General features: G+C 40.1%; 2 protein-coding genes across 3 annotated transcripts; one reads left to right on the plus strand and one right to left on the minus strand.

The window, feature by feature from the left end:
• The first annotated feature begins 13,311 nt into the window (after positions 1 to 13,311).
• On the plus strand, positions 13,312 to 14,133 carry Rps21 (ribosomal protein S21). The gene is made up of 4 exons (XM_076818040.1): positions 13,312 to 13,414; positions 13,504 to 13,561; positions 13,806 to 13,941; positions 14,025 to 14,133. Exons 2-4 carry the CDS (start codon positions 13,512 to 13,514, stop codon positions 14,088 to 14,090), a joined length of 252 nt encoding a protein of 83 aa, XP_076674155.1. The 5' UTR covers positions 13,312 to 13,414; positions 13,504 to 13,511; the 3' UTR covers positions 14,091 to 14,133.
• Positions 14,134 to 14,589: 456 nt separating this feature from the next.
• On the minus strand, positions 14,590 to 21,397 carry Tbc1d8-9 (TBC1 domain family member 8/9). Of its 2 annotated transcripts, none has more exons than XM_076817935.1 (19): positions 21,193 to 21,397; positions 20,327 to 20,493; positions 19,989 to 20,162; positions 19,818 to 19,914; positions 19,550 to 19,739; positions 19,217 to 19,293; positions 19,099 to 19,155; positions 18,822 to 19,026; positions 18,555 to 18,760; positions 18,172 to 18,461; positions 17,901 to 18,104; positions 17,495 to 17,826; positions 17,184 to 17,339; positions 16,931 to 17,116; positions 16,670 to 16,858; positions 16,375 to 16,537; positions 15,963 to 16,301; positions 15,758 to 15,858; positions 14,590 to 15,689 (listed from the first exon to the last, which is right to left on the minus strand). In XM_076817935.1, the coding sequence occupies exons 1-19, from the start codon at positions 21,234 to 21,236 to the stop codon at positions 15,471 to 15,473; spliced, it is 3,396 nt and encodes a 1,131-aa protein (XP_076674050.1). In that variant the 5' UTR covers positions 21,237 to 21,397; the 3' UTR covers positions 14,590 to 15,470. The 2 variants fall into 2 exon arrangements, with proteins under 2 accessions (XP_076674050.1, XP_076674049.1); XM_076817934.1 differs by having other exon boundaries at positions 15,758 to 15,879.
• Between the last annotated feature and the right edge of the window lie 94 nt (positions 21,398 to 21,491).

Genomic DNA, 21,491 nt, shown 5'->3' on the forward strand with positions numbered 1-21,491 from the left:
GACCTTTTTTTTTTTTTTTTTTCGTGGAGAAATCCCTAACGGATACCCCTAACCCTCCCCTAACCCAGACCTAACCCAGTTACACTTGTAACATTTCATTGTATTGCATTTCACTTATTTGAATAAATTGCAGTTAAGTGGTAAAAGAGTTTTTTTTATTTAACGATCACTACTTACTCCTTCCTATTCCAAATCACTCCTGTTAAGAAGCCTGATTTTAGAGATATCTGAAAATTTTCGCCAGATTTTGGCCCAGGTATCAGGAGAACATGAAGCGGAGAGAGGTATTCTGAATTTCAGCTTCGAAGGCATCCTCGATTCTCTCTCCAAAGACGTTACTTAGTGCCACCTCTTTCGACATCATGTTCTCCTAGTACATAGGCCAATTTTGTGCGTTCTGAAAATTTTTGCCAGATTTTGGCCCAGGTATCAGGAGAACATGAAGCGGAGAGAGGTATTCTGAATTTCAGCTTCGAAGGCATCCTCGATTCTCTCTCCGAAGACGTTACTTAGTGCCACCTCTTTCGACATCATGTTCTCCTAGTACATAGGCCAATTTTGTGCGTTCTGAAAATTTTTGCCAGATTTTGGCCCAGCTATCAGGAGAACATGAAGCGGAGGGAGGTATTCTGAATTTCAGCTTCGAAGGCATCCTCGATTCTCTCTCCGAAGACGTTACTTAGTGCCACCTCTTTCGACATCATGTTCTCCTAGTACATAGGCCAATTTTGTGCGTTCTGAAAATTTTTGCCAGATTTTGGCCCAGGTATCAGGAGAACATGAAGCGAAAAGAGGTATTCTGAATTTCAGCTTCGAAGGCATCCTCGATTCTCTCTCCGAAGACTTTACTTAGTGCCACCTCTTTCGACATCATGTTCTCCTGTTACATAGCCCAATTTTGTGCATTCTGAAAATTTTTGCCAGATTTTGGCCCAGGTATCAGGAGAACATGAAGCGAAAAGAGGTATTCTGAATTTCAGCTTCGAAGGCATCCTCGATTCTCTCTCCGAAGACGTTACTTAGTGCCACCTCTTTCGACATCATGTTCTCCTGTTACAAAGCCCAATTTTGTGCATTCTGAAAATTTTTGCCAGATTTTGGCCCAGGTATCAGGAGAACATGAAGCGAAAAGAGGTATTCTGAATTTCAGCTTCGAAGGCATCCTCGATTCTCTCTCCGAAGACGTTACTTAGTGCCACCTCTTTCGACATCATGTTCTCCTGTTACAAAGCCCAATTTTGTGCATTCTGAAAATTTTTGCCAGATTTTGGCCCAGGTATCAGGAGAACACGAAGCGAAAAGAGGTATTCTGAATTTCAGCTTCGAAGGCATCCTCGATTCTCTCTCCGAAGACTTTACTTAGTGCCACCTCTTTCGACATCATGTTTTCCTGTTACAAAGCCCAATTTTGTGCATTCTGAAAATTTATGCCAGATTTTGGCCCAGGTATCAGGAGAACATGAAGCGAAAAGAGGTATTCTGAATTTCAGCTTCGAAGGCATCCTCGATTCTCTCTCCGAAGACTTTACTTAGTGCCACCTCTTTCGACATCATGTTCTCCTGTTACAAAGCCCAATTTTGTGCATTCTGAAAATTTATGCCAGATTTTGGCCCAGGTATCAGGAGAACATGAAGCGAAAAGAGGTATTCTGAATTTCAGCTTCGAAGGCATCCTCGATTCTCTCTCCGAAGACTTTACTTAGTGCCACCTCTTTCGACATCATGTTTTCCTGTTACAAAGCCCAATTTTGTGCATTCTGAAAATTTTTGCCAGATTTTGGCCCAGGTATCAGGAGAACATGAAGCGAAAAGAGGTATTCTGAATTTCAGCTTCGAAGGCATCCTCGATTCTCTCTCCGAAGACTTTACTTAGTGCCACCTCTTTCGACATCACGTTCTCCTGTTACGAAGCCCAATTTTGTGCATTCTGAAAATTTATGCCAGATTTTGGCCCAGGTATCAGGAGAACATGAAGCGAAAAGAGGTATTCTGAATTTCAGCTTCGAAGGCATCCTCGATTCTCTCTCCGAAGACTTTACTTAGTGCCACCTCTTTCGACATCATGTTTTCCTGTTACAAAGCCCAATTTTGTGCATTCTGAAAATTTATGCCAGATTTTGGCCCAGGTATCAGGAGAACATGAAGCGAAAAGAGGTATTCTGAATTTCAGCTTCGAAGGCATCCTCGATTCTCTCTCCGAAGACTTTACTTAGTGCCACCTCTTTCGACATCATGTTCTCCTGTTACAAAGCCCAATTTTGTGCATTCTGAAAATTTATGCCAGATTTTGGCCCAGGTATCAGGAGAACATGAAGCGAAAAGAGGTATTCTGAATTTCAGCTTCGAAGGCATCCTCGATTCTCTCTCCGAAGACTTTACTTAGTGCCACCTCTTTCGACATCATGTTTTCCTGTTACAAAGCCCAATTTTGTGCATTCTGAAAATTTATGCCAGATTTTGGCCCAGGTATCAGGAGAACATGAAGCGAAAAGAGGTATTCTGAATTTCAGCTTCGAAGGCATCCTCGATTCTCTCTCCGAAGACTTTACTTAGTGCCACCTCTTTCGACATCATGTTCTCCTGTTACAAAGCCCAATTTTGTGCATTCTGAAAATTTATGCCAGATTTTGGCCCAGGTATCAGGAGAACATGAAGCGAAAAGAGGTATTCTGAATTTCAGCTTCGAAGGCATCCTCGATTCTCTCTCCGAAGACGTTACTTAGTGCCACCTTTTTCGACATCATGTTCTCCTGTTACAAAGCCCAATTTTGTGCATTCTGAAAATTTTTGCCAGATTTTGGCCCAGGTATCAGGAGAACATGAAGCGAAAAGCGGTATTCTGAATTTCAGCTTCGAAGGCATCCTCGATTCTCTCTCCGAAGACTTTACTTAGTGCCACCTCTTTCGACATCATGTTCTCCTGTTACAAAGCCCAATTTTGTGCATTCTGAAAATTTTTGCCAGATTTTGGCCCAGGTATCAGGAGAACATGAAGCGAAAAGAGGTATTCTGAATTTCAGCTTCGAAGGCATCCTCGATTCTCTCTCCGAAGACTTTATTTAGTGCCACCTCTTTCGACATCATGTTCTCCTAGTACAAAGCCCAATTTTGTGCATTCTGAAAATTTATGCCAGATTTTGGCCCAGGTATCAGGAGAACATGAAGCGAAAAGAGGTATTCTGAATTTCAGCTTCGAAGGCATCCTCGATTCTCTCTCCGAAGACTTTACTTAGTGCCACCTCTTTCGACATCATGTTCTCCTGTTACAAAGCCCAATTTTGTGCATTCTGAAAATTTATGCCAGATTTTGGTCCAGGTATCAGGAGAACATGAAGCGAAAAGAGGTATTCTGAATTTCAGCTTCGAAGGCATCCTCGATTCTCTCTCCGAAGACTTTATTTAGTGCCACCTCTTTCGACATCATGTTCTCCTGTTACAAAGCCCAATTTTGTGCATTCTGAAAATTTATGCCAGATTTTGGCCCAGGTATCAGGAGAACATGAAGCGAAAAGAGGTATTCTGAATTTCAGCTTCGAAGGCATCCTCGATTCTCTCTCCGAAGACTTTACTTAGTGCCACCTCTTTCGACATCATGTTTTCCTGTTACAAAGCCCAATTTTGTGCATTCTGAAAATTTATGCCAGATTTTGGCCCAAGTATCAGGAGAACATGAAGCGAAAAGCGGTATTCTGAATTTCAGCTTCGAAGGCATCCTCGATTCTCTCTCCGAAGACTTTACTTAGTGCCACCTCTTTCGACATCATGTTCTCCTGTTACAAAGCCCAATTTTGTGCATTCTGAAAATTTTTGCCAGATTTTGGCCCAGGTATCAGGAGAACATGAAGCGAAAAGAGGTATTCTGAATTTCAGCTTCGAAGGCATCCTCGATTCTCTCTCCGAAGACGTTACTTAGTGCCACCTCTTTCGACATCATGTTCTCCTGTTACAAAGCCCAATTTTGTGCATTCTGAAAATTTTTGCCAGATTTTGGCCCAGGTATCAGGAGAACATGAAGCGAAAAGAGGTATTCTGAATTTCAGCTTCGAAGGCATCCTCGATTCTCTCTCCGAAGACTTTACTTAGTGCCACCTCTTTCGACATCACGTTCTCCTGTTACGAAGCCCAATTTTGTGCATTCTGAAAATTTATGCCAGATTTTGGCCCAGGTATCAGGAGAACATGAAGCGAAAAGAGGTATTCTGAATTTCAGCTTCGAAGGCATCCTCGATTCTCTCTCCGAAGACTTTACTTAGTGCCACCTCTTTCGACATCATGTTTTCCTGTTACAAAGCCCAATTTTGTGCATTCTGAAAATTTATGCCAGATTTTGGCCCAGGTATCAGGAGAACATGAAGCGAAAAGAGGTATTCTGAATTTCAGCTTCGAAGGCATCCTCGATTCTCTCTCCGAAGACTTTACTTAGTGCCACCTCTTTCGACATCATGTTTTCCTGTTACAAAGCCCAATTTTGTGCATTCTGAAAATTTTTGCCAGATTTTGGCCCAGGTATCAGGAGAACATGAAGCGAAAAGAGGTATTCTGAATTTCAGCTTCGAAGGCATCCTCGATTCTCTCTCCGAAGACTTTACTTAGTGCCACCTCTTTCGACATCACGTTCTCCTGTTACGAAGCCCAATTTTGTGCATTCTGAAAATTTATGCCAGATTTTGGCCCAGGTATCAGGAGAACATGAAGCGAAAAGAGGTATTCTGAATTTCAGCTTCGAAGGCATCCTCGATTCTCTCTCCGAAGACTTTACTTAGTGCCACCTCTTTCGACATCATGTTTTCCTGTTACAAAGCCCAATTTTGTGCATTCTGAAAATTTATGCCAGATTTTGGCCCAGGTATCAGGAGAACATGAAGCGAAAAGAGGTATTCTGAATTTCAGCTTCGAAGGCATCCTCGATTCTCTCTCCGAAGACTTTACTTAGTGCCACCTCTTTCGACATCATGTTCTCCTGTTACAAAGCCCAATTTTGTGCATTCTGAAAATTTATGCCAGATTTTGGCCCAGGTATCAGGAGAACATGAAGCGAAAAGAGGTATTCTGAATTTCAGCTTCGAAGGCATCCTCGATTCTCTCTCCGAAGACTTTACTTAGTGCCACCTCTTTCGACATCATGTTTTCCTGTTACAAAGCCCAATTTTGTGCATTCTGAAAATTTATGCCAGATTTTGGCCCAGGTATCAGGAGAACATGAAGCGAAAAGAGGTATTCTGAATTTCAGCTTCGAAGGCATCCTCGATTCTCTCTCCGAAGACTTTACTTAGTGCCACCTCTTTCGACATCATGTTCTCCTGTTACAAAGCCCAATTTTGTGCATTCTGAAAATTTATGCCAGATTTTGGCCCAGGTATCAGGAGAACATGAAGCGAAAAGAGGTATTCTGAATTTCAGCTTCGAAGGCATCCTCGATTCTCTCTCCGAAGACGTTACTTAGTGCCACCTTTTTCGACATCATGTTCTCCTGTTACAAAGCCCAATTTTGTGCATTCTGAAAATTTTTGCCAGATTTTGGCCCAGGTATCAGGAGAACATGAAGCGAAAAGCGGTATTCTGAATTTCAGCTTCGAAGGCATCCTCGATTCTCTCTCCGAAGACTTTACTTAGTGCCACCTCTTTCGACATCATGTTCTCCTGTTACAAAGCCCAATTTTGTGCATTCTGAAAATTTTTGCCAGATTTTGGCCCAGGTATCAGGAGAACATGAAGCGAAAAGAGGTATTCTGAATTTCAGCTTCGAAGGCATCCTCGATTCTCTCTCCGAAGACTTTATTTAGTGCCACCTCTTTCGACATCATGTTCTCCTAGTACAAAGCCCAATTTTGTGCATTCTGAAAATTTATGCCAGATTTTGGCCCAGGTATCAGGAGAACATGAAGCGAAAAGAGGTATTCTGAATTTCAGCTTCGAAGGCATCCTCGATTCTCTCTCCGAAGACTTTACTTAGTGCCACCTCTTTCGACATCATGTTCTCCTGTTACAAAGCCCAATTTTGTGCATTCTGAAAATTTATGCCAGATTTTGGTCCAGGTATCAGGAGAACATGAAGCGAAAAGAGGTATTCTGAATTTCAGCTTCGAAGGCATCCTCGATTCTCTCTCCGAAGACTTTATTTAGTGCCACCTCTTTCGACATCATGTTCTCCTGTTACAAAGCCCAATTTTGTGCATTCTGAAAATTTATGCCAGATTTTGGCCCAGGTATCAGGAGAACATGAAGCGAAAAGAGGTATTCTGAATTTCAGCTTCGAAGGCATCCTCGATTCTCTCTCCGAAGACTTTACTTAGTGCCACCTCTTTCGACATCATGTTTTCCTGTTACAAAGCCCAATTTTGTGCATTCTGAAAATTTATGCCAGATTTTGGCCCAAGTATCAGGAGAACATGAAGCGAAAAGCGGTATTCTGAATTTCAGCTTCGAAGGCATCCTCGATTCTCTCTCCGAAGACTTTACTTAGTGCCACCTCTTTCGACATCATGTTCTCCTGTTACAAAGCCCAATTTTGTGCATTCTGAAAATTTTTGCCAGATTTTGGCCCAGGTATCAGGAGAACATGAAGCGAAAAGAGGTATTCTGAATTTCAGCTTCGAAGGCATCCTCGATTCTCTCTCCGAAGACGTTACTTAGTGCCACCTCTTTCGACATCATGTTCTCCTGTTACAAAGCCCAATTTTGTGCATTCTGAAAATTTTTGCCAGATTTTGGCCCAGGTATCAGGAGAACATGAAGCGAAAAGAGGTATTCTGAATTTCAGCTTCGAAGGCATCCTCGATTCTCTCTCCGAAGACTTTACTTAGTGCCACCTCTTTCGACATCACGTTCTCCTGTTACGAAGCCCAATTTTGTGCATTCTGAAAATTTATGCCAGATTTTGGCCCAGGTATCAGGAGAACATGAAGCGAAAAGAGGTATTCTGAATTTCAGCTTCGAAGGCATCCTCGATTCTCTCTCCGAAGACTTTACTTAGTGCCACCTCTTTCGACATCATGTTTTCCTGTTACAAAGCCCAATTTTGTGCATTCTGAAAATTTATGCCAGATTTTGGCCCAGGTATCAGGAGAACATGAAGCGAAAAGAGGTATTCTGAATTTCAGCTTCGAAGGCATCCTCGATTCTCTCTCCGAAGACTTTACTTAGTGCCACCTCTTTCGACATCATGTTCTCCTGTTACAAAGCCCAATTTTGTGCATTCTGAAAATTTATGCCAGATTTTGGCCCAGGTATCAGGAGAACATGAAGCGAAAAGAGGTATTCTGAATTTCAGCTTCGAAGGCATCCTCGATTCTCTCTCCGAAGACTTTACTTAGTGCCACCTCTTTCGACATCATGTTTTCCTGTTACAAAGCCCAATTTTGTGCATTCTGAAAATTTATGCCAGATTTTGGCCCAGGTATCAGGAGAACATGAAGCGAAAAGAGGTATTCTGAATTTCAGCTTCGAAGGCATCCTCGATTCTCTCTCCGAAGACTTTACTTAGTGCCACCTCTTTCGACATCATGTTCTCCTGTTACAAAGCCCAATTTTGTGCATTCTGAAAATTTATGCCAGATTTTGGCCCAGGTATCAGGAGAACATGAAGCGAAAAGAGGTATTCTGAATTTCAGCTTCGAAGGCATCCTCGATTCTCTCTCCGAAGACGTTACTTAGTGCCACCTTTTTCGACATCATGTTCTCCTGTTACAAAGCCCAATTTTGTGCATTCTGAAAATTTTTGCCAGATTTTGGCCCAGGTATCAGGAGAACATGAAGCGAAAAGCGGTATTCTGAATTTCAGCTTCGAAGGCATCCTCGATTCTCTCTCCGAAGACTTTACTTAGTGCCACCTCTTTCGACATCATGTTCTCCTGTTACAAAGCCCAATTTTGTGCATTCTGAAAATTTTTGCCAGATTTTGGCCCAGGTATCAGGAGAACATGAAGCGAAAAGAGGTATTCTGAATTTCAGCTTCGAAGGCATCCTCGATTCTCTCTCCGAAGACTTTATTTAGTGCCACCTCTTTCGACATCATGTTCTCCTAGTACAAAGCCCAATTTTGTGCATTCTGAAAATTTATGCCAGATTTTGGCCCAGGTATCAGGAGAACATGAAGCGAAAAGAGGTATTCTGAATTTCAGCTTCGAAGGCATCCTCGATTCTCTCTCCGAAGACTTTACTTAGTGCCACCTCTTTCGACATCATGTTCTCCTGTTACAAAGCCCAATTTTGTGCATTCTGAAAATTTATGCCAGATTTTGGTCCAGGTATCAGGAGAACATGAAGCGAAAAGAGGTATTCTGAATTTCAGCTTCGAAGGCATCCTCGATTCTCTCTCCGAAGACTTTATTTAGTGCCACCTCTTTCGACATCATGTTCTCCTGTTACAAAGCCCAATTTTGTGCATTCTGAAAATTTATGCCAGATTTTGGCCCAGGTATCAGGAGAACATGAAGCGAAAAGAGGTATTCTGAATTTCAGCTTCGAAGGCATCCTCGATTCTCTCTCCGAAGACTTTACTTAGTGCCACCTCTTTCGACATCATGTTTTCCTGTTACAAAGCCCAATTTTGTGCATTCTGAAAATTTATGCCAGATTTTGGCCCAAGTATCAGGAGAACATGAAGCGAAAAGCGGTATTCTGAATTTCAGCTTCGAAGGCATCCTCGATTCTCTCTCCGAAGACTTTACTTAGTGCCACCTCTTTCGACATCATGTTCTCCTGTTACAAAGCCCAATTTTGTGCATTCTGAAAATTTTTGCCAGATTTTGGCCCAGGTATCAGGAGAACATGAAGCGAAAAGAGGTATTCTGAATTTCAGCTTCGAAGGCATCCTCGATTCTCTCTCCGAAGACTTTACTTAGTGCCACCTCTTTCGACATCATGTTCTCCTAGTACAAAGCCCAATTTTGTGCATTCTGAAAATTTTTGCCAGATTTTGGCCCAGGTATCAGGAGAACATGAAGCGAAAAGAGGTATTCTGAATTTCAGCTTCGAAGGCATCCTCGATTCTCTCTCCGAAGACGTTACTTAGTGCCACCTTTTTCGACATCATGTTCTCCTGTTACAAAGCCCAATTTTGTGCATTCTGAAAATTTTTGCCAGATTTTGGCCCAGGTATCAGGAGAACATGAAGCGAAAAGAGGTATTCTGAATTTCAGCTTCGAAGGCATCCTCGATTCTCTCTCCGAAGACTTTACTTAGTGCCACCTCTTTCGATATCATGTTTTCCTGTTACAAAGCCCAATTTTGTGAATTCTGAAAATTTATGCCAGATTTTGGCCCAAGTATCAGGAGAACATGAAGCGAAAAGAGGTATTCTGAATTTCAGCTTCGAAGGCATCCTCGATTCTCTCTCCGAAGACTTTACTTAGTGCCACCTCTTTCGACATCATGTTTTCCTGTTACAAAGCCCAATTTTGTGCATTCTGAAAATTTTTGCCAGATTTTGGCCCAGGTATCAGGAGAACATGAAGCGAAAAGAGGGATTCTGAATTTCAGCTTCGAAGGCATCCTCGATTCTCTCTCCGAAGACTTTACTTAGTGCCACCTCTTTCGACATCATGTTTTCCTGTTACAAAGCCCAATTTTGTGCATTCTGAAAATTTATGCCAGATTTTGGCCCAAGTATCAGGAGAACATGAAGCGAAAAGAGGTATTCTGAATTTCAGCTTCGAAGGCATCCTCGATTCTCTCTCCGAAGACTTTACTTAGTGCCACCTCTTTCGACATCATGTTCTCCTGTTACAAAGCCCAATTTTGTGCATTCTGAAAATTTTTGCCAGATTTTGGCCCAGGTATCAGGAGAACATGAAGCGAAAAGAGGTATTCTGAATTTCAGCTTCGAAGGCATCCTCGATTCTCTCTCCGAAGACTTTACTTAGTGCCACCTCTTTCGACATCACGTTCTCCTGTTACGAAGCCCAATTTTGTGCATTCTGAAAATTTATGCCAGATTTTGGCCCAGGTATCAGGAGAACATGAAGCGAAAAGAGGTATTCTGAATTTCAGCTTCGAAGGCATCCTCGATTCTCTCTCCGAAGACTTTACTTAGTGCCACCTCTTTCGACATCATGTTTTCCTGTTACAAAGCCCAATTTTGTGCATTCTGAAAATTTATGCCAGATTTTGGCCCAGGTATCAGGAGAACATGAAGCGAAAAGAGGTATTCTGAATTTCAGCTTCGAAGGCATCCTCGATTCTCTCTCCGAAGACTTTACTTAGTGCCACCTCTTTCGACATCATGTTCTCCTGTTACAAAGCCCAATTTTGTGCATTCTGAAAATTTATGCCAGATTTTGGCCCAGGTATCAGGAGAACATGAAGCGAAAAGAGGTATTCTGAATTTCAGCTTCGAAGGCATCCTCGATTCTCTCTCCGAAGACTTTACTTAGTGCCACCTCTTTCGACATCATGTTTTCCTGTTACAAAGCCCAATTTTGTGCATTCTGAAAATTTATGCCAGAATTTGGCCCAGGTATCAGGAGAACATGAAGCGAAAAGAGGTATTCTGAATTTCAGCTTCGAAGGTATCCTCGATTCTCTCTCCGAAGACTTTACTTAGTGCCACCTCTTTCGACATCATGTTCTCCTGTTACAAAGCCCAATTTTGTGCATTCTGAAAATTTATGCCAGATTTTGGCCCAGGTATCAGGAGAACATGAAGCGAAAAGAGGTATTCTGAATTTCAGCTTCGAAGGTATCCTCGATTCTCTCTCCGAAGACTTTACTTAGTGCCACCTCTTTCGACATCATGTTCTCCTGTTACAAAGCCCAATTTTGTGCATTCTGAAAATTTATGCCAGATTTTGGCCCAGGTATCAGGAGAACATGAAGCGAAAAGAGGTATTCTGAATTTCAGCTTCGAAGGCATCCTCGATTCTCTCTCCGAAGACTTTACTTAGTGCCACCTCTTTCGACATCATGTTCTCCTAGTACAAAGCCCAATTTTGTGCATTCTGAAAATTTTTGCCAGATTTTGGCCCAGGTATCAGGAGAACATGAAGCGAAAAGAGGTATTCTGAATTTCAGCTCCGAAGGCATCCTCGATTCTCTCTCCGAAGACTTTACTTAGTGCCACCTCTTTCGACATCATGTTCTCCTAGTACAAAGCCCAATTTTGTGCATTCTGAAAATTTTTGCCAGATTTTGGCCCAGGTATCAGGAGAACATGAAGCGAAAAGAGGTATTCTGAATTTCAGTTTCAAAGGCGTCACCTTTAAAGTTGCGAATCGAAGCTGCAAAGGTTTGGAATTTGGATAGGAATATGTAAAAGGTATTTCTAAATAATAATACAGTTCTTTTCAAGTTTTTCCCACTTTATTTGCAGAAAAGGCTTTTACAGTGTTACAATAAATTAATATAAGTATGTAGAAATGAATGCTGATTAATATTGTATTATTATTAAGTATAAAATATATAATTTCACTTCATTTTATGTATAAAATCACTATCAGCTTTCCGTCATTTGTCTCACTTAAAGTTCTTCAATCCTGTCTACCGAGAAATGTTCCCAAGGTTAATCTGTAACAAGAAGAAAATATTTTTAGCAATCTGATTTGTCTATTATAGAAAATACAACAAATAGATTTGTCTATTATAGAAAATACAACAAATAGATTTGTCTATTATAGAAAATACAACTAATTTCAGGCAAAACATATAAAGAATATAATTATCTTCCTAATTTAAGACAATTCCCCTTTATTTCATGTAAAATACATCTCAACGCTGTACAATTCTACTAACATATCAGTAAAGTACATAGGAAATGTATAATATATTAGTAACTTGAAAAATATTTTTAGTAACTTGACTTGTCTATTATTGAACATGGGAGAAACGTTACAACAGTTTGTCACGTATGAAAATATATTAGTAAAGGGAATAATGCGCTCCAAAATTCTGCGTCTCTTCGTTAAACAGTCACTGTCTCGAAACATCTGCGCCACTTCTCGCTCTTTGATTTGCCCTCCGGAGACGTTACTGGATGAAAATAGTCTTGGAAAAATGTAACAATAATAAAAAAAATTTAAAGTGTTCCTATATCTACGGCGAATTACTTTTTTATTCCTGTTACTTTAAAAATAAATATAATATTGAAGTGAGATTATTTCCAGTATTATTCCTTTCATTCATTTTTATATAATATCATTCAGTATAGTATGTCCTCCTCTGTACTTGGTTACAATAGCATGTCCAACTTCCAAGCATTATTGTCGAGTTATTATTATAATTTTGCAGATTCTAACTTATACTACTAATTACATACTTTCAGTGATACCTATATTACAATAATGCAAAAAGTATTTATGTAATTATAAAGTACCATTGAATGTTTGAACCTGTTTTTCTCAAAAACGCTAAAAGTGGACATACAATATGTGTGCACTAATTGTAAGCCATCGATGTACAATAGGAAATTTTTTTTTAAGGTAGGTTAGTCCGTTGTTGTTCTAACTGCCTGAATTACTATAACATAAATACGACAGCGATTTCAAGTGATATATATGTAACGATAAAAGCGGTAATTTAGTAAATGTATACAATTCCCAGCAGTTCCTATGTCAATGTATGCCTAAAATGAATATAACCTAACCTACAATCGTCTGAAAATGCATACATTGACTCCATCATGCTTTTATTGTGGCTCGTATATCCAGCTATCGCTTCAGTTTTGCTATGAATCCACGTTGGCAGTCCTCCCGAGTAGGCGCCATCTCGTATCTACTACCTCAACTAAATTTGTCACGTGACTTGCTTTGTATTATCGCCAATATGGCGGAACTCTTATTTGGGAATGTAGTCACGATTTTTTGTTTTTCGTTCTTATATGAGCAGATTTTGGCCTGGGAGAGGTCTCATTCGAAAGAAGAAGATTCAATGGGGAGCGCTCTGCTCACCGTTTGAGTCACAAAACTCTTTTAGTGACCTAAAAATGCTTGGATTCTGCGGGTATATTTTGTCGACTTTTGCTTTACTTTGGATACTGATATTATTACATATCAACACAATCTCGTTGAACCATGAGCAGAGCGCTCCGCATTGAACCTTCCTCTTTCGAATGAGACCTCGCCCAGCCCCAAATCTGCTCATATAAGGACGAAAAACGAAAAATCCCGAACCCATGTTTCGGGCCAGATTGTGTCGGTATACAGCGCGCTGCATTACCCGTGTCTACCCCCTTAACTTGAAATATTTTTTTAAGTTTCAATGAAATACAACTCGGCCAATGTGAACGAGGCTCAAGATGTAAAGTCAATCCTATACCTCGTTTGTGCTATCACAGCTATCACGTGAAAATTCTAGGGACTATTGAACGCCGTCTGCAACAATATTGGTACGCTTGGTTCACTAGTGACATATCCGCAGTGTTGTCCAAAGAAGTTCTTTGCCTTTGGAAGCCATTTTACGGTGTACACCTAGCACACAGAAAGTGAGAAAATATGTTGAATTAACATGTAATTCTAACGTGATATTTCAATAGAAAATCATACAGATTTCACGTTTCACTTTCTATTATAGGTGTAACAATGGAGAACGATAACGGAGTACTTGTCGACTTGTACATCCCGAGAAAATGGTAAGCAGTGCACGTGGGTTACACGCGTTGTCATGGGACGGCATACCAATTTATTTCTCTTTTCTGAAGAAACTTTCTGAATATCCGCATAACATTTTCCTACGTGTAGAAGCAAAGAGTATGTGGTAAACGACAGCGCGGAGTGTTCATAAAATTATGGCGTATGAAAATTAGAAGTAAAAACGAGGCTACGAGTTAACATAAAGTACCTGTATGTTTAATAAATAAATTACCTCTTTTGTAGCTCGTCCAGCAATCGCATCATCCACGCAAAGGATCATGCTTCCATACAGCTAAGCATCGCAGATGTTGATCCTGAAACTGGACGTATGACTGATTCGCAAAAGATGTATGCTATATGTGGAGCTATTCGTCGAATGGTGCGTTATTTGTTAATACTAATTACGTACATTGCATGTAGGAGTTACATTAGTATAATAAATACTTCGTTCATTTCTTTCAGGGTGAATCCGACGATTGTTTGGTGCGCCTAGCTAAAAATGACGGCATTTTACCTAAAAATTTTTAAGAATAATTATTTTACTCTTTCAATAAAATTGTAAAAAGTCCAAGTAACGTGTATTATTACCCTTTAACCATTCCTCCCGGCTATTCAATTAATCGCAAGGGTTCATTGTATATACCATTTATTGTTTGTACATATAATTCCACATATGAAATAATGAATCTTTATATACATATATCGTACAAGAAGGGAAACTTTGAATATATCATGCTTCTTTTAGCGAAGCAATACCTTTTGATAATTTCGCTTTTGAAATTATGCAAGTATCCGTTATATAAAAATAAAAATTATTTTTAAAAAATATAGTTGCATATGTCGAGAAAGTACAGTTTCAGAGATTAGTATTCCATTGCTTTCAACCAAATGTTCACAGACGTGTTAAAATATGTATCTGCTGCGGATCTTTGTATCATACACATTTTCGTAATGCTTGGAATAGTAAGGATTAGCAAAAATTGGTAGATATTTTGAGGAATTATCAAGTATCGTTTGCGCTGCCATGTAGTATAAATACAGTCTCGATTTATTACAACGTAGTTTTGAAATTTCGATTTAATATCTACATTAATTCATTGTTATAATAGTTTCACCAATATGCAAGGTAAACTTACAAGAATAAGCGATACGTCTATTAATCGACGGTATAAATACTTTATAATTTTGTGCATACGTTTTTCATATCAGACGGAAAATACTATGTATTGTAAATGTTTCACACAAATTAGTTCTAAAAATATTTCGTACGTCGATATTAACTGTTGGGAACTTGGTTCTCATGCACGAGCGATCTTAAAAAGTAATGGAACTGCGTTTGAAATATTTACCCTGAGTGTATGCTACAATGGCGGGCTAATTATTCCCTCGATCTTTATGAATACGACTGCAACAGTAGGCCAACGAATTTACTTTCAGAAATTAATGATCCTATGAAAAGAACGTGTAACCCTCAACTACCCACGCGATCAGGTTTTATCTACACAATAATAACTGGTATATATACTATATATATATGTATATATAGTATGTTTCTTAAAAGAGAATATTGTAATCTTGAAGAATTGAATGGATTTCGATACGTGAGATTGTTTTTGGATAAGTGAAAGATATACGAGCGGCACTGCGTAAAATTTAGAAGTTACCGGAGTTCGTGCGTCGGGAAAATTCAGTTTCCATTTTCCCATTTCATTCGTAGTAACTACTGATACAAAATGTCTCGCGGATTTCCAATCTGTCTTTGACACTAAGATTTTGCTATCCGGATCGCAGTGAATATAAAAATTTCCTTAGGAAACGAAATCACTGGTCAATTATCCAAGGCAATCTATCACTTTATAAATTTTTTATATATCTTACACTACCTTTATACACAGTCGAGCCTGTGTATCATACATTTAACACAGGAGTATCCGACAAGGAATGAACGCGATTAAATCTACGATTTTTCAGGGATGCGATCGCTTCGGTAAGGTCTGCTCTTTTACTAAAAAAGTCAACTATTGCTTGGCCTGTTAAGGCAGAGGCCAGGAACTGTTCGACGCTTATTGACCATTCGGGATCGGTGGACGAAGTTACGCTCGACGGGTTTCCATTGCGATCTGGCGACTAAAAATCATCGTTTACCTAGTGATTAGTCTATATGATATAAGTTTATCGGCAGAAACGATACGTACTCGTTCCACGATCGAAGACGATTGCTGGGCAGCTGTGGCGGCTACGAGCAAGCTATCCTCAGACTCGTCTCGTTCGACGTAAAATTTTTTCCCCACGTCGCCTAATTGGAGCAAAAGGGTTCCTGTTGTCAAACAGAAACAAAGGAGAATATTTTTCACTAGAGCGCGCAGCGTGACGGCAGCGATTCGCCACAGTATACATTACCTATTGAAGCTATACAATGATAGGTTTCTTGTTCTTCCGGCTGCGCAGGGAACATGTCGTAAAGTGTTTTCCACAGCGCTATAAAGTGTCCCTGGGACATTTTTGGCACGGTTTTGAAGTCCAAGGGACTGTCCTTGGACGCGATCATAGAACGTAAACTGCCCATACTCTGCACCTCCCACGATTGATCTCCCTGCTGACTGTTCAGACTCGTCGAACGGGATAGAGTACCTACGGTTGGTTCTTCTGCTACGCTAACTGGCATCTCCAAGGAAGCGACGCTCTGCTCCATGCTGTCGAAGAAATCAGTAGCTTCTGCTGCTATTTCTGCTCCGTCAGCTGTTAATGATACATGTTTAACTCAACCGTTTGTCCCATTATAATGGCCCTTAAGTATCAAAATAGTAATTACCAGAATGCGTTGGCGATTCGAAGTCCACGGGTGTAAGCAATGGCGGCAAATGCAGAGTATACAAAAGTTTTAATCTCTGCGTCAAGTCCGCGGTCGCTGTCATTCCAATAGCTTGTACTAATTCCCGAAAGTTTAGCAGACCATCGCGGTTACGGTCCATCAACTGGCAGTAGAACAGTACTTATGAACATTTTTCTACATTTGCCTGATCTTATTTAATAGTCCAGTTTATTAAGGAACAGTCGAAATTAAGCACAAGACGACGACCGGGTTGGAGAAACTTAGATCAACTTACGCGGAATAAACGGGCAGCTAGAGATTCAGCTTGGCTACATTTTCCCCACGGAGATAAGCCACCGAACAGTATTCGAAACAATTCAAAGTCTACTTTGTAGGCTTCGTACGGCGGCTGCGTCGGATCGTACCGATCTGGTTCGGGTTTTCGTTGACTCATCAGCTCTTCTCTCACTAAACTTAGCAGATCCTAGGACACCGGTACCTGGCTTTAAGTATTCATACGTTCAAATGCGCACGTTTATAGCTATGTTAACGATACCTGCAATTCTTCCATTGTCATATACTTGTCTACAATTACGCTTCTAATCACGTTCTTCTCGATCCCATCCTCCAGACTTTGAACTACCCTAAGCCTGTGCTTCAAACGAAGCCTTTCTATCCCACCAATAGTCAACGATCCATACCTTGAATACGCTTCATATATTAAAGTCTGAACGGATATACTCTAAAATAATAACATACTTATATGCTTATTCGTGTCATACGTGAACCGTGCGTAGAAGCGTCCTTACTCTATTCGGAGTAGCACTGTCCACTGGCCTAGGGAGTATAGGTCCCTCATCATTGTACACACCCCCGAGATAATCTGTCAACAACTGCATTGCTTCGCCGTCGTCGCGGCAATTAAGCAATTTATCTTGATTCCATTCCAGTACTGTCAATGCAATCTGGCACAGGGAGAAAGACCTGTTTACTTCAAATTTCTTCTGTATGTACTTTATTCTGTATTCATTAGAAAGAATATCAATAAAATCCCGAAGTTCCGCCTAGCGGAGCGTATTTAACGAACAGACAATTAAGTACGTGTACGTGCACAAAATACCTGGAAAATTACTTTCGCACCATCGTAAAAAAAGCAGTCCATTATGTTTACCGCGCTGCTGGTTGGCATGACGCTCAAAAATATCGTTAAGAACCACGAGAGTGATATAACTTTAATGAGACCAAGCTCCTGTAATCTAGCGTGTAAGGTTGGTAAATGCTCGGCGGCCAGCTCCTCTAAAAGACCTTGGTCAACGAGAGCACCAACTACTCTTCTATCGTAATAATCGGGTAGCAGCGATTCGCACACGTTGCATAACTGCCAGAAGGCGGACTCTTCTGAACAATAGATTAATAGAACCGAAGCGACTATATTCATCGCCTGACAATAACCTGCCTCAACAAAGTTAACTCTTAGAATCGCGTATAACATCTCTGGGAACAGTTACGAAACGTCGCATTCTTACCAATTTGAGGATTCTTCCAAGCGTACGCGGAAAGGACTCTTCTTAACGCGCTGATACCAGTATTAGATTGAAACGCCGGGTGTTCAGGCAACGATCTATGCAAGTCTCTTTCTATTTCCTCGTTTGCTTGGCAAGATTTGCCCAATGATTGATCCACTAACGATTTGTAAAGTCCGGGATTCATTACCATTTCGTTCAAGGCGCCTAAAAATCCATAGAAATTATATTTACGAAATATGTTGTATGATTTTAGAAGACTCCATTATATTACCTGAAAATGTAAGCCAAACTTCTCCCCTGAGAGTCTGCGGCAAGCCCTGAATTATTAATTTCGATGTCTCTGTTGTCCTATACATCGTAACACCTCTTCCATATTCCGCAAAATGAAGCTCCCACTGTTTCTCTTTAGCTTCCTGCTTTAACGCTGCTTCGCTACTTAACGGGGCTTTGAATAAAGTCATTAAGGGAGGTTGAGGTTTCCATTGATTACCAGCTTTAGGTTCCTCCCAATTATTATCACTGTGAGGTAAACTGTTCGACGGGTGTAAGCTATCTATACACCTATTCGAAAGTAAAATATACTGGTTGTAACGTCCCGGTGTTATTCAATTTAGCATTGAAAATGATAATATTAGATAAATGCTAACAACTTACAGATTTGACAATTTTGATTTTGCTAGTAACTCGGATATCTTTTGGACAACAAAGTCTCGGTCATGAATCTGGGCAAATAAAAACGATGATCGGGCGGTCGTTACTAAAATCGATTTGTCTACTCCCGTACTGGACGATTGATTCTCAGCTGGTTCTATGAGCCGCACTTCTCTCAAAGGTACGACTAAACTTACTAATCCTTTTACCTGAATTGCCACAAGTATTACACGATAATGCCCACAGCTTCGTATTTATTAAGACACTCACCCTGCTTTCAAAACATAGATAATTTTGAGAGAGAAATATCTTCCCCCAGACATATCTTTTGTTGTATGGTGTCCATAGCGTCGCGTCAATGCTACCATCCAGCTTCTCACTCCCTGGTAATCTGAATTGTAGCCTGTACGCTTCAGAGTGTGCTCGCGCATCCAGATCTCTTTTTAAGAAAGACGGTTTTTTAGGTACATTCTTGCTAAAAATGTAATTCCCATTGTAACCTATGTTAATCGTTTTTAATACCAAACATCTATGCGCCTTGAAGTACCTTAATTTATGGAGCAGCTCCCTGTCTTCATTGAAACCACTCTTTTCATCTATAAGCCTGGCAAAAGTAATAAGCTTTAATATTTGTTCTCCCCTATTTAAACCATAAATACTGTTACCTTTTCATAGCGATATTTGTTAGCTGTTCCATTAGCGAATATGTCTCCGACTTGTGAAGAAACATTGAAAAATAATGCTGCAAATAAAATTGCCTCTTACTTCTTAAAAGTACAGTGTGTACCACGAATAGGGAATTCAATCCCGGGATCCCGGCTGTTTTTTTTAATTCTAAAACTCCCGGGATTTGATATATCAAGTTTTAACTTATCCCGAGAATTTCGAGAATTTTTAAAAACGTAAATTACTTTATGAACAACTGAAGAATATAAAAATGGAATCCAAAAAATAGCCGGGATCCCGGGATTGAATTGTATTATAAATATTTCACTCACCTCTTTATTATCCCTTGTCACAACATGTATACTGTCAGGAAATAGGATGGAATTAGTCTTACTCAATTCAGTGATGTCTGCCCATCTTATAACTAATTTTGTTTCTCTTGCCAATATATAGGCGTAAAAGCACATATGGTTCACCGACAAATATAGCCACCCTTGTCTAGGTAAACGAGATTTCCAATAACTAGAAATCATAGAAAACATTACAAAACTCTTTAAATTCGATTGAACTCCGAAACACTTGAGGCCTGATCATAAATACCTGCAAGAATAATAATTGACCAGTTTATCTTCTTTCGGTATATTGAAAAGCTGATGAAACGTGAATGATGCAGTTTTAAAAGACTCCGGATCTTCCTCTGCAAATGACACAATGCTTCTTTAAGTATACAGAAATTGAAGGTTTTAGTCGGCTACATAATTAACAATTTACCATCTGTGAATTGACAATCTGGTACATTATTCGCAATAATAGATTGTATCTTGCAGCAAACAAATTCAGTGATTTCTTCCTCTGTGTCAAACGACGTTAATGTGTCCATCAAATTCGAGTGAAGCCATTCCCAATCTTGCAAGATTTCTTCGTGTGTCAAGGAACACGCGACTGCTGCTTATATCATAAAAAGAAAATTTTTTAGTAAAAGCATTTTTCCTGCACGCTATGAAAGTTTAAAAAATTGTAGTTTACAATGCATTTCTCTTGCGGAGAATGGAAAGGTAACGGATGAAGCAATAAGGAATTTCTAAGTTTGCTATTTCGGAGTACTTTACCCCAGTAAACCTCTGATGATGGTGTTTGATGAAGTATTCTAAAAGGTGGAGGTTTAGTGTCGAAAACACTGTCCAGTGTTCCCACCAGTATTGAGCTAAGACCTTTTGTTTTTCCATGCCCCTTACGACGTTGTAACACAAAGTATACAGTTGCCTGCTCTGTTACCCTATTTAATTAAGATAAACACATATCTGCATAATTTGCTAAAACTTCATTTCCAAGGATAATAAAAAATGTGAAAGAAGAGTCATTCAGAGCTTCTATATACTAAAATCATTGTTTGAATAATCGGTGAGATGGTAGAAAAAAGAATTAATCTTCACCATTTTCCTTTTATTTTAGTGAAATATGATACGTATTGATGGATTGCTTCACTTCCCGTGCGTGTTTTACGCGCGTGCACAATACCAGGGAATGGATTAATCTCCCAGATAGTTTGTCAAAGTAATTTCAGCAGCGCTAGCGTGTGTTATCGAAACATAAAAGCCGCCGTGATTAGTACTCAAATATTGCGCGTTGTAAAAAAGACCGCGACACCGATACGTATGATCGATAAAAGGTACGTAAAATTTTACTCGGCGCAAGCACCGTACGAAAAAAAAATGTAAAACTTTATGTCGACAGACATTCCGTCGAGATGTAAACAAATAGCATAGCCACGTAAGTCAAGGATCAATTCTGGAGCAACGCTTTTTTTCGCGACGGCCCGACGTGTGTACGAGACAGCGAGGCTCTGACCAGGACGATAAAGCGCTTAAGCCCGATCTAATCGCGGAGCGACGGTGTTATCAGCTGTCTTTGACACACACGATGTAAACAGTAATTAGAACGGGGCATTGGGCATCGTATATAGATATCAATTTACCAGAAAGCGTTTGCCAGCAGAACCTCTTGTGGCTTCACCCACATATTGATCACCGTTGTCCCAGCACATATGGCACCAACGATGCAGATTCAAACACGCTTTAGTCCCAAGCACTCACAAGAATTCGCTGCTCTGGCTGTCGAGGGAGAAAAAATACTTGCCAAAGATAAACAGCGACATGAACTCCACCGCGGATCGCCCCGTCGTCGGCTGCGTCGATCCTAACACTTCCGCCATGCGTTAGAACAGAAATGTCACCAAAACCCGTCATCTTATCTGGGATATTTGGCTTTCTAATG

This window comes from Andrena cerasifolii, chromosome 8 (assembly GCF_050908995.1).
Source record: "Andrena cerasifolii isolate SP2316 chromosome 8, iyAndCera1_principal, whole genome shotgun sequence".
NCBI classification, from domain to species: Eukaryota; Metazoa; Arthropoda; class Insecta; order Hymenoptera; family Andrenidae; genus Andrena; species Andrena cerasifolii.

Bases quoted from the DNA above. Each gene is read 5' to 3' on its own strand.
- Rps21 (XM_076818040.1), top strand. From the start codon at position 13,512: ATGGAGAACGATAACGGAGTACTTGTCGACTTGTACATCCCGAGAAAA. The intron at 13,562-13,805 runs GTAAGCAGTGCA...CCTCTTTTGTAG, and splicing joins TTGTACATCCCGAGAAAATG to CTCGTCCAGCAATCGCATCA. The intron at 13,942-14,024 runs GTGCGTTATTTG...CATTTCTTTCAG, and splicing joins GTGGAGCTATTCGTCGAATG to GGTGAATCCGACGATTGTTT.
- Tbc1d8-9 (XM_076817934.1), bottom strand. From the start codon at position 21,236: ATGTGGGTGAAGCCACAAGAGGTTCTGCTGGCAAACGCTTTCTG. The intron at 20,163-20,326 runs GTAAAGTACTCC...TGATATAAGCAG, and splicing joins ATCATCAGAGGTTTACTGGG to CAGTCGCGTGTTCCTTGACA. The intron at 19,915-19,988 runs GTAAATTGTTAA...TGTCATTTGCAG, and splicing joins AGATTGTCAATTCACAGATG to AGGAAGATCCGGAGTCTTTT.